Source organism: Anas acuta, chromosome 10 (genome assembly GCF_963932015.1).
Source record: "Anas acuta chromosome 10, bAnaAcu1.1, whole genome shotgun sequence".
NCBI classification, from domain to species: Eukaryota; Metazoa; Chordata; class Aves; order Anseriformes; family Anatidae; genus Anas; species Anas acuta.
The window spans coordinates 4,081,478-4,099,571 of record NC_088988.1 but is presented as its reverse complement, the minus strand read 5'-3'; the positions used below and the strand labels follow the sequence as shown (position 1 = coordinate 4,099,571).

Sequence of the window (18,094 nt, the reverse complement as noted above, 5' to 3'; positions counted from 1 at the left end):
AGAGCCTTATGTTATTTATCATATATAGCTATTAAGTGTAACTCTGCTCTGTTTGAAAAATGCATATAATATCATAAATAAGCATGTACGTGTAAGAACTGTATGTTTGAGGTATGACAGAAAATATATGCTCTTGGACACAGAGACATGTCGATCTTTCATTAAGTGCAACTGGTCAACCTGCCAATAATAAAGCTCAAATGAAGCTGTTAAAAAAATAACAGCTGAATAGTATAACAGTATGAATTTTTCAGTGTGATGAAATAGAGGAATTATGAAAATTTCTAGGAACCCATGATACGTCTGTTAATCTCAAAGCGTGGTCAACTTTCTGGTTTTCACATTGTGTTTCCCTTTTCCTTTACATGAATGGTAATATAAATGAATGGTATATAAATATAAAGGCAGGAATTATCTTCGGTGTACTTTATAACTACTGCCATGTCTATCGCTAAACTCTGGCCAAGCATCAGATGCAATAAATGCTGTTGTCCCTTTCTGGCTAATTTTTTCTCCCACAACCTTTGAGTGAGAAATTGAATGAAGAAATGTGCTAAGCACTCTCTTTGCTCTTTCTATTCTGATTTATGATGTTTTACAGCCTTTAGACTATGAGATTTCAGCATTCCACACATTGCTGATCAAAGTAGAAAATGAAGACCCACTGGTTCCAGAAATAGCCTATGGCCCCAGTTCCACAGCAACCGTTCAGATCACTGTTAAGGATGTGAATGAAGGCCCTGTTTTCCACCCAAACCCAATGACAGTGACAAAACAAGAAAACATCCCAGTTGGCAGCATCGTGTTAACAGTAAATGCCACTGATCCAGATACTTTGCAACATCAGACTATCAGGTGAGTGCAGTACCCTCTAATTTTCATCCCCTAGAAAGTGAGTGTCTTTTGTGCCCAATAATTTGTCTGTCAGTACAGAGTTAAATTAAAGTCATTTGGTCTCTAGATAATAAAAAGTGGAAGAAGTGGCCTCTTTTTTTCCTGCAATGAAGAGATTCAGTATGATGGAGACAAAGAACTGCATTAGACAGGGGACAATAGCTTTCCAGGCTATGAGAGTGTAGTGGAATAATCAAGTGCCACAAGTAATAGATATACCTTAGCATAGTGTTTCAGAATAACCTTTAACCTGCTTGTTTATACCTTTTCCTTCATGAGAGCCAGAGAAAACATGTAAAATTGAAAACATGGATAGAACTCATCTATTTTACATATTGATTATACTGGTTTATGATCATTTATAATGTTCCTTAGTGAAATAGTGATTGTACATCTGTGTTCAAGGGCTAAGGGACAATATTTCTCATTGAAACACTGAAGCTACAGTAAGCTAGGACTTGTTCTTGCCCAGATCAATGCAAGTAAATGCTGATTTCTGTACTATGGTAATGTAATCTATACAGGCACCATGCCACAAGGAGCAAAACTGGGTATTAAGTGATGCCATGGTCTTATAAATTGATCCACCTCTACTGGTCTTTTGTTTTCAGATTTGTTTTTATTTTTTTTTTTTTATGAAAGATAAACAGTTTTTTCCCTAATACTAACTTGGATTTACAGACTGCTTTTTTTTTTTTTTTTTTTTTTTTTTTTTTTTTTTTTTTTCAAGGACTGCAGATAAGGCACTAAAGTTAAAGTCTACATTTGTGTAATTTTTGTTTTTTGTTCGGGAGTCTGATTTCCCCTAGATATCAGCGTACATCTATAAAAGCATAAATATCTTTGTGAGAACGACTTCAAAGCTTTACCTAAAGAATGTGTAACATCAGTCTACACTGTGGAGGTAGATTTCCTTACTATTACACGATTATTTAGCATTGATTTTGCATTTCCTTAAGAAGGTCTGGCATAGGTACTGTTTTACAAAAGGAATGTTGATTTACAGAAGGATCTTGAAGATGTTCTTTTTCAGTAATAAATGTTGGTAAGCATGCCATTGTAAAGGACTGCACTGACAATCTTGGATTCAAATGAGGAGAAGGTGAATTTTATCAGGTGAGCATTGTCATCTGCAATAAAGAAGGAAAAAGGCAAGGCACATAATTAGAAGCTTCAATTCTCTGCATCACCTAAAAAATACCTAGTTAATGGAGTGTGAATATTTCAGTTCTTTCTATCAAAAGCAACTTTGAGTTTTGCCATTCAGTTTATCTTCAGATCAGTTTATCTGAAGAATGATTTTTAGCAGATGTCATTTTCCTTGTTTTCTAAATTTATTTGTTTACAGAATGCATTGATATTCTTAATTTTAGCTTTTGCTCTAAGGATTTATTTCTTTCACTGTTGTCACACAGATTTGTGTTGATGGATGGTAAAACTATGGGATTTCTATTGCATACAGCAATATGACCTTCAGCAGCACTATTCAGAATGTGGTTTGTGTAGTGAAAAGATATTTATTCCTTTTTGGATTGGGACTCAGTTTAAGAAATAATTATTGAAGTTCTCCATAAGTTTACATATTTCCATGGCAGATAAGTAGATTCATAGTACTTATTTTAACAGTTGATTTTGCAATTCTAAAAGAAAAGAAAAAAAAAAGTCAAGAAAAATATTTGGATTTGGTTATCAGAATGAACAATCTGGAACCTATTATCTGAATTTCTCTCCTTGACCAACTGATTTTGCTGAGTTTCTCCTATCTGAATTGCCACTGAAATTTTAGGAAATACTATTAAGTCACTGAAAACTCTGTTAGCTTTGTGTGTTGTGTGTAACCAGCTGCATGACATAAACACTTTTTGCAGTCCACCCCATCTCACAATTGGTTGCAAAGGAGCTCTAAAAGCTTGACCATTACTGGCTCATAAACTATGAAGAAGTTCCTCAGAAGTGTGTTCATATCTGTGCAACTAGAATCTGGAAGGTTTTTAACCAAAAGCAAGATTTTCTTTTGTATTCTGCATATGCAAGAGCAGAAATAAGCTAGTTTGGGTTGGGAATGAAGAATTATTATATATGGAAACTATTTAAAAGGAAGTGCTTGTATAAGTGAGAAGAAAATAGTGTAAATATTATGGAAATCTGCAAAAAAGTGGAATGCAAGGCTAGTTTCACTACCTTTATGTCCTTCTGATAAAATAACAGAAAAGCATAAAATAGCATTGTTAGAAGATGCTTTTAACAGTGACCAATATTACTGAAACACAGCTACCAGCAGTGAAAAAGGAAGTCTGCAGTATATGGGAGCAGCATCTACAATTTGGGCCATGTGGAATTGCACGTATAAAGGCCAAAGCTACTCACTGGTTTGGGTCTGGCAGAAATGTTTTTGTCTTAAGTTCCTACAGGCAGGTGTTTGTTTAGAGTTTGGGCCTACATCCAGGGCTTTTATGCAGGTTGCATGCCAACTTACATAATTCTCAGACCATTCTGTAATAATTACATCATCAGAGTCTTTACTCTGATTATACTGGTAAAATATAGGCCATGCAGACACAGAACAGAATTTTTAAGAAGACATTACACTAAATATCAGTGACAATGAGGAAGCAATGTTGTGTGTCAGCAAGAGGCAATGAATATCAGAATGGCAATGAATGTGAACAATGTCCATCACCCACAACAAAGTATGTGTCTATTCAAAATGTGCAGACATACAAACAAAATAACAAGAGAATTACTAATTTTACTTTTTTATTTTCAGCCTATAACAACTGAGATATGTCTAATTGCAGCCTTATTTTTTTTGGTTAGTTTTCTATATTAAACTTGTTAGAAGGGGCTGGTGGCTATTGGTAATCAGGAAATTTAATTACTGTACTAGATATAACATTATAAATGCATTTCAAGAACCATGAACAGTGTATTGAAACCTTTAGTACCACTGTCCACATGTAGATTGAATTTATAGTTTGAACACATCATGTTTGAATGAGATTCAAATTACTTATCTCTTTGAAAAATATGGCTTATGTTGTAAAAATTCCTAAAGACAGCTGTACTTTTGAAGCAATTTTCCTTCTTATTGTTCAGCTTGATGTGTTTTTGCAGACTGAGAAATTTCATTTAAAAGCTCAAGCAAGCTGGCAAAATGTATTACACTGAAAAATAATATGACTCTGAGTATTTGTTAGACTCAAAACCACGTAACAAGCTCTAGCTATCTGTTTTGCACACAATTAGCAGTGAACTTTCATACTGTCAGCTCTTCTCTGCCCTACTGATGCTAACATTTCAAAGAAACTCAAGGGAGAAACATCCTATTGGAAACAAGAACCACTTGCTTATGTTGACCAGCCAAATAATGTAGGAATCTAGTTTAATCTTACTCTAAATTATACCCATTTAAAACTAGGGTAACACTGACTTTTCCCAACTATGCCCAGATTTATGATTTCCTGTGAAAATGCTGCAATGAGTATAGTGTGCTTTGTACCATGGATGTTATAGAAAGGAAGGAGCAGACAGAACAAGAGAATTTGCCTGAACACATACATTTGGGTGGTGAGCAACATTTTTTCCTCCGTGATCACTGCCAGAAAGAAAAAAAACTTATTGAAGTTGGATCGCATTTCTTAGATTCATTAACCTATTTTTAAAGTATTTAATTTCCTCTCATTTCTAACTTTTTTAGAATTAAAAAAGAAAGAAATCCAGCAGGCACCATTTTAATTATAACCCAACAATTTATTAATAGAACAGTAATGAAGTTTCTGAAATTTGATTTCTTAATCAGGGATCATTGTTATTTTTGTGCCAGATTTAAGAGTTTAATTTTGGGTGCCTCTTCCCAACCTCTGAAATTTTAATCAGAAGTTTCAAGTGTACATGTCAATGAGAAGTTAAAGGCCAAATTTAATAACATTTTCCACCTTGGGAAATTAAAAGAAGAGTCTTACTCTCTGAAATCCATTATTAACAGTAGATCTTAATTAAACACAGTTACGGTCCTCAATATTTTGTCTGTGTGGAGAGATTGGTTTAAATATTTTTTTCCTTTCTGTATTCAACAAGTCCAGGATAATCAGTAGTTAGACTTTTAACTATGTGTAAATAAGTTGTTTACTGCAGTTTATTTGTAATTTTTAATTAAAGCAGTGTTATTCTCTGGTTTCATGGTTTATCGTGGCGATATATTTTTATTACCTACTGTGCTCTTGGATTTTAAATTATTTATGTAAATATATTATTGCAGTATTTATTCTCAGTAAGCAATTTGATTCAATGCTTCAGAGATATCTTCACAAGAAAAGTTTATTATAGCTCTAAAGCGTATCTAATTCATTAAGTAGAATTAAAATGCAGTATTTGGAGCTGGAGAACTTAGAAAGAAATGGAACCCAAACTACAATAAGTTTCATAGGAATACAAAAGGTTGCCAAAAATATCTGAAGCAGTATATGTAAGCAACTTGTGTGTGTATTTTTTTATCTGCACCTGATTCCAGCTGACTCCACATAGTATAAATTATTTCTGGAAGCATGGAATAAGGTACAAGGTCTCAAAAAAGATTGCCTAAAATTCTGTAAAATAGTGCTGAAACTATGCTGAAGTGGAATCAGTGAGTTTATTTAAAAAAAAAAAAATCAGTTCAGTGAGTTTATTCAAAATCTCCTCAAATACTTGATAAAACTAAGGAAGATTCACTGGGGAAAAAAAGGGGGGGGGGGGGGGGGGGGCAGGGGAGAGTTTACTTCTGTTACTTCTCTTGTTGCTACCAATCACCACCCTTGTATGAGTGAATATATAAGCCTTGAATAGTAAGGAAAATTCAAGAAGTCTATTTCATGTCTCTTGCTGGGATTTTTTCAGAGATTCTGAACCCCATCAGAACTAGGGTGAGACTTCAAATCATGTTCGTCACAATCATTCGAGGGATCAATTTTGCATACTTTGTTTCACATCGTGCCTTTTAAAAGCACTTTTATTGCAGATGGAGGTCAAGAAACTTGCTGTTTGGGATACACTGCAATCATTTGCAGAAGTAGTATATAATGAAAGACAGAAAGTCCTGAAGAGTGAATGCTTATGAAGTAACATACTTAGTCATTGTTAAATATGTCTCCTAGAGTCTGAAGGACTTGTCTTTGATTCCTAACAACAGGAGATTTGTTTTGCTTTTGCAGACAGAAGAATAGTTCTGTTGTTATAAATGAATGTCTAAGCCATGCTCTCTGCATGCAGCACCAGAGTTTTTCACTGTAAGTTACACCCAAGAGCATCTTGAGTTGGCTCTGCAGTTTTATTTATGACCTGCCTGAACCCAGCCACTGGGAATTTGTAGCACATCTCTGGATCTGAAGTTGCCATATATTGGACAATGGAAATTGTGTTGTGTTTTTTTTTTTTTTCTTTTTTTTTTTTCTTTCTTTCTTCCTTTCACATTTTTAAATTAAAAGGAAAGACAGGGAGAGAGAGAATCTGCTCGAAGCAAAACTTTTTCCCCTTCTGTTTTTCCTGCAAAATTTTGAGACATGGAAAACGTAACTCTAGAGAACTGTATGTATTAGGGCAGGCAAGCAAAGCCAGAAAAGGAGCAATCCAATTACTTCTAAAAGACAAAACTTGGCCAATTCTCTCATGCTACACAATTACCACCTATAATTTTAGGTACTCTCCCATCAGTAATTTGCTCAATAGTCTTTTTACTGAAACTGTTTCTTGAATGTGTTAATACTAGCAGTGTTGGTAATCATGGTGATATATATATGTGTAATTATCCTAATAGTAATACATTGTCTTTTATTTTCCTTGCTTGACCAAACGGACTTCCACCTTTTGCTTAATAAACGAAGCAAACCACTCTTTCCCTATACAGCAAACTCTTTAGGCCTGCATAAAGATAGGAAAGGAGCAAAATTGTATCTGGAGCATACTGTCTCTCTTTTATTCTTCTCTTATACCCGTGATCACACTGATTTAACTCTAGAAGGTTGCTAGTGACTTAAGAGCAAAATCAGGCCCTGATTTTCCTGTTCAGCTGATATGTAGCTGGCCAGCACTATTCAGACAGATCATGGAGTCTGAATTAACTTGGTGGAAGCAACTGATAAAAATCAGAATCACCACTGTGAATTCCCAAGATCAGATTTAAGGGAATAAAAGTAAACAGAGTAAAATCCCAGTGCTGGGATCTTAGCAGAACTGCCAAATCTGGAAAAAAGGCCCTATAAGAGCTATGGGCAGCATCTTACACTGACCACTCAGGAAAGTCACTTTGGACTCTTGTCAGCTTCGATATTGGAGCTGTATAGGACCTACTCTTCCTCAGGGTAGTGAACAGGTGTTGATAGTTTGCTTCCTGAAGTCTGTTATTCAGCTCTTTTGTTACTCATAGGGATTCCCTGTCTTGCTTACTTTACAGCCAACCTGTCAACACCTGCCATTTAACACCCTGGGGAGTTCCTAGGAGTCCTCAGTTGCTTCCAGCATTTCTCTTAGTAAACAGCTCAAAGGCTCCCTAGTTGTTTCTTTTCACCCTGTTCTTACTGATAGTTTCTGTCTTTGTGTAGAGGCGGATGTTAGCCCTCTTCTTTTCTGATTTTGTATATCTTCATTTTTATTTTTTTGTGTTCAATGATGATCCCATCTAACCAGCTGGTGCTAAGTTTTGATATTGCTTCTTTTGCCTTGCAGGGAGGTGGGGGAACCTTCCCACGCTCTCTGGTTTATCTATGCTAACGTCTTAGAACTGTTTTGTTCTTCCCAGCTGTTGCCAAGGTTTTGGGGGAAAGATAAATGTATGCGAACAGGTAGCTGTAACATCTGTTTTTCCTTATACTCTCTTAGTATAAATGGAGGCCCAGCAGAAAGCAAATTTTCACCCAATATGAGTGAGCCAGGTCTCCTGAAGAACAGCATCCCTTTCCTGAGGGAGGGGAGGAAAAAAAAAAAAAAAAGTGGTGGTGATGTAGAGGGTGTTAATCCCTCTTCGTTTCATTAGTTCCTGAAATAGCAGATATGAATTAAACTGTAAAAGACAAGCTAACACAAGTGTCTCAGGAATTTTCAATCCAGTCATTCACAGTTTTGAAGGGAACCTATCTATCAGAAACCAGCCTTTATCACTCCTGACAAGACTTGTCAGAGGATTGTATTCCTAAAATTTTCTATCTGCTCTACTCTGTTGGCATAAATTATACCTAATATGCTGATATTAAAGCTGTATATGATAAAATTGAGAACCTGTGTTTCCATGTAATCAAATAAGCCATAGAAACCAATTTTAACTTCCCTTGATATTACCTTAAGAATCTAAAATTCTTGATTAATAAGGATAAATGTAACATTTAAGGGGAGTTTAATTAGACTCTCTGTCTTTTTCCTGAATAACAATATTATGCCATATTATGATTTCAACCATGTCAGCACTCAGAACAAATCTCTGTGAACTGTGAAATTATAGGGCACATTTTTCATGTCACTGACTAAACAATATTGCAGATCTTCTTGAGAAGTATAACAATAGGATATATCAGTCACAAGTTATGCTTGCAGTGGAAGTCATATCCTAACAATAACTCACTTTGTCATTACTGTTCTCTTCTGGTTTCAAAGAAGGCAGGATTTTGCCTCTGGAAGAAGTAAAGAGTATCTTGATTATAATAAGTTGGCCATCAAATCCGTGGATGCCGTATGAGGAGGCAAGTTGACAGGAAAGGAGGTGGTAGGAGTTCAGTTAATGTTTTATGGTCATTGAATTCTTGAGTACAACTCAGCCGAACTGGATTGTGCCTGCGTGTCTGGATGTAGCTGCAACAGTTTTCAGCGGTGCCTTCACAGAGTTATATTTGCACTGGTAATATGTTAAGATTGTAACTCCAGTGACCAGTGTTATTTTATAACAGGGCAAAAGCTGGGAAACCAAGTACTCAAAAGTTTGCCAAGGAGACCAATTACGCATCTAGGCCAGACTCCTGTCACCAAGCAGAAGTGTATAAGTAAGCCATTCTTCTTGTTCTTGTGGAGCTCAGCGCTTCCCTCTTTAAAGCAGGTGCAGATCTCAGATGATACCAGAGCAGGTGTTGTCAGGTATTCAGTTCCTGATTGGAAACAGGAAGCACTATAATTCTTTCAGAGCTTTTTGCCATGCTGTGAAGATATAAAATGCTGATGTTATGGCTACATTTCATTAATTTGTAGTCTCCAGAATAAAGAGAGAGTAAACCATGGACATGCTGAATTCAGTGGTAAAATTCCCACTGAATCTGAGTATAGGATTTCATCTCAGAGCAGAAGTTTTCTGAAATACACAGAGCTTCTGATATATGTCTATAACCACTACTGAACAGCAAAACATCCCTAGTCTGGCTGTTTCAAAAAATGAAAAAACCCATCTTTAGACTCACAAATGATAATTTTTAGAGTGGAATCTGAGTTCAGTAAGGAAATTGTCAGAAGGCCTAAGCACTCATTTTTACTAAATGGAGTTCTGCAATGTTACTGTAATAGGAAAAAGTCTTGTAGAGTTCAACTGGAATTTTTCTATTAACTTAGTAATAAGGACGCCAATTTCTGTAAAATAGCTTCTGAGTAAGTGTGAAATTATGCACTTTGTTAAGCAGCAGTAACCCTGCAGATCCATTCTTGATTCAAACATGAATTGCTCAGGACTGACTTCTTCCTAACTTTATGACCAGTATGCTCTCGGTAAATATGCCTATAGAGACATGCCTGCCTACATGTAGCTGGATAATTATTATCCATATGATCCCTTGGGGCAGCTCTATTGGGTAGTACTTGGCATAGCATTGCCTTGGAGATACTAACCTGTATAACCCACATTTCATTGAATTTTCCAACCCCTGGAGAATTTTTACACATTTACCTATTTTAATGTGTCTGTCAGAATTATGTTTCCTTCTTTTCCTTTCCAAAGAGAAATTTCCAATAGAATTCTACCTGCCTAAGGCATGGCCTCTCTGGAGATTCAGCCCTGGGTCACTGGTAGCATTTTATACATAAAAACCAAATGCAGCCACAGAATTTATCTGATTATGCTTCAGGGCTAAAACAAGATTTTTATTTATTTATTTATTTATTTATTTATTTATTCATTTATTCATTTATTTATTTATTTTGTATTAATAGGGCTCAAGGTTTGTTGCTTCAAAATGGAGAACTTAAAAGTTGCTTTTGGCCGTGGAAGCAAAGTTAACTATGACTAGTTACAACCAAATAGTGAAAGACTGTTGGTAAAATGTCTTTCTTTGTCAAGAAGCATCACTGTGGCAAATTAAGGTTAAACAAACAACTGTAATTCTTCCATTTCTTCTCTTTTCAGTGCTTAATCTAATAACCTCTAATGAAAGCTTTTTTCTGTGTCATAAATGAATACTTATATGAAGCTCTTTCCTCTAACTTCTTCAAATTCTCCATCACTGTCCAGCAGATCTCTTAAATGCCGCATATTTGTCAGGTTGCTTAATGTTCATCCAGAAGGGATACGGCTGTTATAATGATGAACATGATAGAATAATTGGGCTGTATAGAGTAGGCTTGTAGTAGGCAATGCATCAATCAGAGTAAGCGTTCAGAATATAACTGTATGGAATCTGGCTTTCAATGTTTTTGTTCAATGAGTGAAAAGTAGTATTTCATTTTTCCGGCATTCCTTGAAGGCACAAGCAGGAAGAGAAAAAAAAAAATAATCACAGAAACCTATAACAAATGTAACAACCTAGACTTGATGACGTTATAAATAAAGCAACTAAGACTTGGTTATACACAATCCTGAAAAGTGATGAGGGCCAGACAGGTAGGAGGGTGCTCCATGGATTTTAAAGTGCATTTGGACAGCTTGAGTGCTTAAGAACCTGATTCATAGAGATCAGATCAGGTAAATCACACTTCCCTTTTCATTTGTCATGGCCATTAAAGACAGTGAGTTAGGCAAACCAAAGTGAGTGGCCTAAAATAAAGGAAAAGTTATGACATGATATCACAAATTTCTTGAACATTTCTGACGGAAAGCAATTGCACTTTTTTGTTTATTTCAGTGTACTCAGTCAAATAAAACTCAGCAGTTTATTGGTACATAGCAGTTAATTTTTACAGTAGGAAAATATTACTACAAAAAGAATGAAAGAGAATTAATTTTTTTTCTGTAAGAACTGCACCCATGAAGTGCATAGTGTATTCAAAATCAGCTGGGAAAACTGAAAACTTAATTTTTGTTATTATTAGCCATGAATAAATATGCCTTTTTCTTCCTATTATTGGATTGGACAGTAGTGTGATTTTTTTTGAATATTACATTCTCACATTATCAGACATGCTACTGAAGTTCTAACCTACCCTTTCCTTCTTTGTTATTAAATGCTACAATGTTGGAAAGTATTTTAACTCAGTGGGTATTAATTCCTCTGGGCTACAAAACTATACAAATGCATCAAGACAGACTATTTTCCTACTACAAATACAGTTATTTTTAAACAAAGCTAAACTAAAGAACTAAAAGGAAAAACATCTTAATTGCTGCAATAATAATACCAGAGTGACATATTTTATGGAATTAGTTGAGTTCTATTTCTATGGAAACAAAGATATTAATTTCTTGGCTCTTCGAGCAATTTAAAAAAAAACTTTGAGAATTTCCAGTTATTCCAGATAAACTCAGACCATTAATCGAACATCAGACAGCCTTGTATATATTTTTCACACAGACATTGACATGAAATTTGCATCATCATATTCATGTACTGTAATACACAACTGAAAACATAATCTGATACTGAGCAATGGTAAGGATGTTGTTTTCACTAGGACTTCAGTTTAACATGAGTTGTTGCATATGTGCTTCTGTATACTTTTCCAAAAGTAATGCCCACGCAGAGTGATTCTCACATCTATGTGAATAACTAATAGAATTTCCTTAAGAAGTGCTTCTTGGACAAATTTATTTTGTGTTTGCGTGTAAAATACTTTTAATGAATTAACACTAGGATTTCAGAAAAAAAAAAGCAGGAAAATGTAGGCCGCTAAAATAAACTTGTTAAAAGCCTGACTCTTTTCTTGTAAAATAACCCCATCCTTAATTCCTGCTCTGGCAATGACATTTAGAGAATCTAAGTTTCATAATAGATGCTTAGCAGATGAAATAGGGAACAAGAAGTTTACTAATTTTTAACTAACTCTTGGGTTTGCACTCAACTGAGACCAAAATCATTCAGGTTTGATTCTGTTTCATTCTAAAATATAATTGGACATTAGGAGAAATTTCTTTATGGAAAAAGGGTTGTGTAGCACTGGAATAGGCTGCCCAGGGAACTGGTTGGGTCACTGTCCCTGGTGGTCGTCTAGACATGTGTAGATGTAGAACTTCGTAGAATGGTTTAGTGGTAGACTTTTGTACTAGGTTAAAGGTTGGACTAGATGAGCTTAAAGGTCTTTTCCAACCCGAGTGATTCTGTGATTTTGACTAGGTGGGGAATTCCACATATTTTCTCCCTAGAGGTAGCATTTAGAACATTCGCATAAAGGGTTTGAGCCAGGAAAAGCCTTTCATTCCCCACTACCAGTGCTGTGTACTAGCAGGAACTTGAATCTGCAGCACGCTGCTGCTTCTGCCAAGCTCCCTGGTGGTGGGAAGGGGAGAGACGTGGTGGCATTTTGGTCTTTAGAGCTGGCATCTCTGTTGTGGCAGGTGCAGGAGGTGGGTTAATGAAGCAGTCCAGCCTTCCTGATAAAGCTTTACTGTCAGACACCCATCCCACAGGTACAGAAAAACAAATCGTGAGATGTGTAAATTAAAGCATATGCATGGGGCTGTGTAGTGGTGTGCACAGGGGGATCAGTGGGTGGCAGGGGCTGATGGGAGCCTACAGTGGCAAGAGCAGCACAGGGCTCTGGAGGATGACATGAGAGGCCAGGGGTGATGCCGCAGCCTGCCACGGGTTTGCACAGCTCTCTCCCTGTTGAACAAATCCTCTCTAAGAGATGTCAGTTATTAATTCAGTTGTTATTGTGAACTGGTAACATGAAATACACTTCTGGGGATCAGCTCTACATACAGCAAAGGCTATAAATAATGGCTCAGGCAGTGCTCTAATGTGAGGAAAAACAAGATTCAAGCCAGCTTTTTTTGCCTGGATCAGGTTCAACTCTACTCCCAGGTTCAGCGTTTTCCTTTTACTTGGGGCAAGTCTGGATTCCAACGTGGATCTTTGCCACTCTAGATTAGGCCTGTCAAATACATGAAAAAACACTCTTATAGGATTAGCAAAGAAACTACGTTGTATCTCACCACAATGAGCTTCTGGAGAGAAAACCTGCACCAGCTGCATACTTTTATTAGCTGTTACTTACACACTTTGAACAGAGCTGGGGGTGCAGTGGTGTGCACTCAGTGGGGACAGGAGAGCAAACAAGCTGGAGTGGGACTATTTCTCTTGCCAGGCCCCTAACTGCAACCTGCCAAGAAACTCAGAGCCACATGGAGGCTTTTATAAGTCAGCAGAACATTATTGCTCTCCTATCATCTCCTGCATTACGGTGCTTGCCTTAGAAATAGCTGAATCTTAGAAATGAGTCCTGTGCAAGTTCAGCCAACTCAGGAATGTCCCAGCTCTGTCAGCACAGAAAACTATTTCGATTACTTTTCTGGCAGTATCAGCTTCTTCACAGATTTTCTTTCCGAGTTGCTACTTACTGCATGGTCAATTTATTGTGTGTTAAATTTTGTTCTCTCACACTAGTCTCTTTTTCTCTTTGTTCTTTGTTGCTAAGCTAAGAAAAAAATAGTGAAAATGTTTGTGCTGGTTCATCACAGTAAATAGTCTTGTGTAAGTGTTTTGGCTTCAATACCTGATACGGCCAAGGGATCTGTAATTATTTTTTTTTTTCCTTGAAGAAAAACTTCATGGAATTAGGATCTGGTCCCAAGTTACTTTGTTAGAAGTATTTGGTCTTCATAATGAATTTTATCTTTCATGGATTTACTTAGGCATAGAAAATTGCCACATGATCAATGCGATAGCTTTTCTGTAAATGCTAATTGCCAGGTCTGTCCTTTTCTGTAGTTACATGCTCTTCATAGCAGATACGTCACACCCCTGTTTGAGGGATCCAAGATAGATTCTGCTTCATCGTCTTTGTTGCTTGGAGCCTTTGACATTATCTTTGCTGACTTTGACTTGACAGACTGGGCAGACATTTCCTTGGTGGCATCTCTTTTGCAACTTTAATGTTGTCCACTGATTCTAAGGCTGAGGTTTGTGAGTCTGGCACTTATTTTCTAGAAAAGGTCTATCTTTTGAATATATTTGCTTTTTCTGGCCATTATCCAAAATTTTCTGGTAGAATAGATTTCACAGAGCCACTGCATTTTCAAGGCCCCTGACTTTTAAGCAGCTGTCCATTCAGAAATGTTTACTGTCTCCTTCAAATCAGAGATCAAAATTTGTAAGATTCAGTATTTTTTCTTTATTTGGAATTGCGGTGTTTTGGCTAAAACTTAATTCATAACTTTCATGACTTCTATAAGAGTACATCTCTTCCTCCTTGCCCCCCCCCCCCTCCCCCTTTGTCCAGGTTTTAATTAAAACAAAAACCAACCAACCAAACAAAAAGGCTATAAGTCATAAATACTGGGCATATTTTTCCCTAGGAAGAATTCCAAGCATTGTCTAGCACTTTGAGGATCATAATTTAGTCTTCTGTTAGATGTAAAGGTAAGGTTGTTTTTTGTTTTTTTTTTTTTTTTTTACTAGCCAGCATGATAAAAAATACTTCACATTTTTTCCTCTTTCAAATTCCCATTTAGGATCCCTCACATAAGTCAAGGAAGCATTTTGTTTTTATTTTGTGTCAAATTCATAGTTTCAAATTTCCAAGAATTTTCTCTGGCACTGAAGAGGTAAAAATGGCTACGTATAGTAAGGGGATAAGAGAGAGGAAAGTCACACTATTAATAATTCTGAATGCCTTGAGGACAGCCAGAGGCCGTGGGCCCAGTGATCCCACATGTTTATGTTCTGAAAGTGTTCCGATTTAGACATTGTTCATTTCATTTGTGTTGTTTGTTAATATTCTTCACTACCTAATGAACAGTTGTAATTAAAGGGAGTTGTGTGTGTTTAGTATCAAAGGAAGTCATCCTGCTAAATCTGCTGGAACCAATTCAAGAAATGTCCTCCTTGGTATGGCTTGCTTCTCTGGCAATAGGACAAATGACCCATTAGTGTTCAAAGCTTACTGTTTATTTTCAGTGTGACAAGGAGTTATTCCCCATCTCTGGCATGGCCTAGTCCTTTAGGATCTAGATCCCATCTAGATTTATACTGGCCTGTAATTCTTTGAAAAGTTCTAATGAGGAAAATGGAGCAAGAGGGCAACAAAAGAGGCAAGCAAGCATGAAACAAACAAATGAACCGGGGTTACCTGGTACACTAACCTCTGCTTTAAATGGCATCGATATTGTGAAGGCCTTAGATTGGCACAGGACATAAACTGTGCTAAAATGATTATTCAGTATATTCACCAATTTGTTATGCTTTCCTTTTGGAAATTAATTTGCAGAAACATTAATCCTGTTGCTTCCCTATGAGATGGGTCCCAGAGTTAACAGTTTTGATGGGGACCGGAGGAGATCTCATGAACAGACAAGCATCACACAAGCACAGGCTACAAACCTGTGCTGGAGCCTAGACTGGTTGCTCCACTGCCCTGCTTCTTGGGGAGAACACTTCACAATTCTGGGAAGTATTAGCCAGGGAAAAACTGAGGTTTTATGGCAGCTGGTCAGAGTAATCCACTGCTGGGAGCAGCCTGGCTCCTGGCAGTACGATCTGCAGTGCAACGGGAGTTGTATTGATCCAGATAGACTAATGCTTCACAGCAGTGAGCCAATTCTCACCTCTTTTCTGTCAATCCTTCAGAAAAAAATACCTCCCACTAAATCTGGAGAAATGTGCTACTTCGTGGCAGTGTTCAATAGTGACATTTTAGTAGTGAATCTGCTGGGCTCTTAGGAAAATTTTCCTATGTTTGAGAGCTACCAGGACCCCAGCTTGAAAAAAAAGCAACAAATGGATTTGCAGTGGGAGAAACTGCTTTTGCTGGAAGCACACTTGCAAAGAATTGGCATATACAGAAACTTGATAGGGTTTTACTGCCAAAACCTTCTCTAGGTACTTCATAAAAGAACCTCCAGCTCTTCCCGTTGATTAGCTTTTGAGGCACAATTGCTGCAATGAAAAAACTTTTACTGATTTGCATGTCGACAATTATTCTAACAGTAACAACCTGATTATGCTAGGTGTGTTAGTCCCAGATATGGTGTATTATTCCCAAGCTTTAGGAATAATTCAGATAGTTATAGCCTCTGGGTTCATTTAACCATAGCCCTAACCACTTCTGATTAAAAAAGACATAAATGCATTTGTTTTGTTGTTGTTGTTGTTGTTACACATCAGCTTCTAGGATTTTTTTTTTGCCCTGAAGGAAAATACTACTACTACTAATAAAAAAACACTGAATATTAGTTCTTGGTGTAGAGAAGTGTTTGGAAGACTGTACAATGAAAATAACAAAAATGTTTTCCTTTTCATAACAGTTTATTTAACTACCTCATTATTACAGTTTTAGTAATTTCATTTGATTAATTGCTGTAGGTTTTGGTGTATTATTATTATTATTATTATTGCAATGACTCTACAGTTACTTTATGTTTACCAAGGGTTTTACTTCTATTTTTTTTCCACACAAATAACTAATTAGTCAACCATTTTCTGAGCTCATATTTCTCAGTGGCAGGGGACTAGAAACTGAATTTCATCTAATTTTTCATTCTGTTTTGATCATATCATTGTAGATAGAGAATTGTGATGAAAGCAAACCTGCTAAACCACTGATGTAACAAGGAAAATAAAGCCAAAATGATTTTTGTTCAGATGATGAGGTGGGGTGCATAATTTAGAAGTGCCTTGCAGATGAAAACAGAAGAAATTACTGTCTGTACTGTGGCTGCAACCCTACAAACTGTTCCTTTTGGGCACAGTACCACTCCCAGTGCTAAAATTTACCAGATGAGAGCACCAGCCTACTCACCATCCGAGCAAAGCAGCTCATTGCCTTTTAAGTCTCATGTAGAATAGACTTAACATTTCTTACACTTTATTTCCACTGTGCTCCCTCTGATTCAGTGAGTAGCTGGAGACAATATTGGGTATATATTGATCTGTCTTTAGCAGTAGAGATGAGCAGCTGAAGCTCTCTCATTTGACCTTCTATGCTAAGTCCCATATGCTCCAATTTGCCTGTACTGGCAATACTTCATTTTTACTTGAACAGGACAAAAACATTTCTGTGTGAGGTATGCTACTTAATTCTGTCTGTGGGGTCTGCACTTGGCTCTGAATGTAGTTAAGAGAAAATTCCACAAACAGATATATCTCAGCAGTATGAACCCCTCCCACTCACATAAAACTATATTTATGTTACAGCCCAATTAACTACAAAAAGGATTTAAGTAAGCAATTTTTTGTGGTTTTGTTTTGCTTTGTTATATTTTATCATTCTAGCCAAGATTTGTTGTTTGTAGAAAATTCCCCTGTGTGTGTTAATTTTTATTATTTTTAATGGAAAAAAAAATAAATTGGAATTTTATTTTTTAAAACTGGAATAGAATGTTACAGTATTTCTAAGTGTATTGGCATATTGCTATAGACCAAGTAGCATCTAAAGTTTCCATTTTATTTTGTCTGCCTGTTTGAATATGTTGTAACTAAAAAGGTGCACGCTTTCAGTCCTAAAGATCAGAAGAAGAACTAACAGCTTCAATATTTCTGAGAAATTGTTTTTACACTTCCAGCAGACTTTACTGTCACTTATTACTTGGTTCAGACAAATACCATAAGAAGGGCTGTAGGAGAGACAAGTCATCCTCCCAAGCACTGGGCAGGCTCCTTTTCTTGCTATACATTTCTGTATATTACTCATAACCTGAAGGGGTGACTGAAAGAAGACTCAAATGGAAGCTTGTTCTAGAGAATATTCTGTGTTCACATAGCATGGAGGAGTTTTAGGAAAAACTTCTGAGCTTCTTCAGTAGTGTGCTCAGCCTCGTAGTACCACAGCATTCCTGTTCTGGTTCTCTATAAACACATTTCTTTAGAACAAGCTGAAAGGAATTTTTCTT

General features: G+C 36.5%; 1 protein-coding gene and 1 long non-coding RNA gene across 4 annotated transcripts in view; one reads left to right on the top strand and one right to left on the bottom strand.

Annotated features, from left to right (window-relative positions):
* The window catches only part of CDH13 (cadherin 13), a 479,864-nt gene that overhangs the window by 417,959 nt on the left and 43,811 nt on the right, over positions 1–18,094 (top strand). For all 3 annotated transcript variants that reach the window (XM_068693026.1, XM_068693027.1, XM_068693025.1), the window contains one exon: positions 602–855. In XM_068693026.1, coding sequence (XP_068549127.1) covers positions 602–855 — 254 coding nt within the window. The remainder of the gene's footprint in view (positions 1–601; positions 856–18,094) is intronic.
* Positions 6,285–18,094, bottom strand: part of LOC137861673 (uncharacterized) — a 48,130-nt gene continuing 36,320 nt past the window's right edge. Inside the window, exon 4 of the long non-coding RNA XR_011099778.1 lies at positions 6,285–8,999. This is a non-coding gene — a long non-coding RNA (uncharacterized lncRNA). The remainder of the gene's footprint in view (positions 9,000–18,094) is intronic.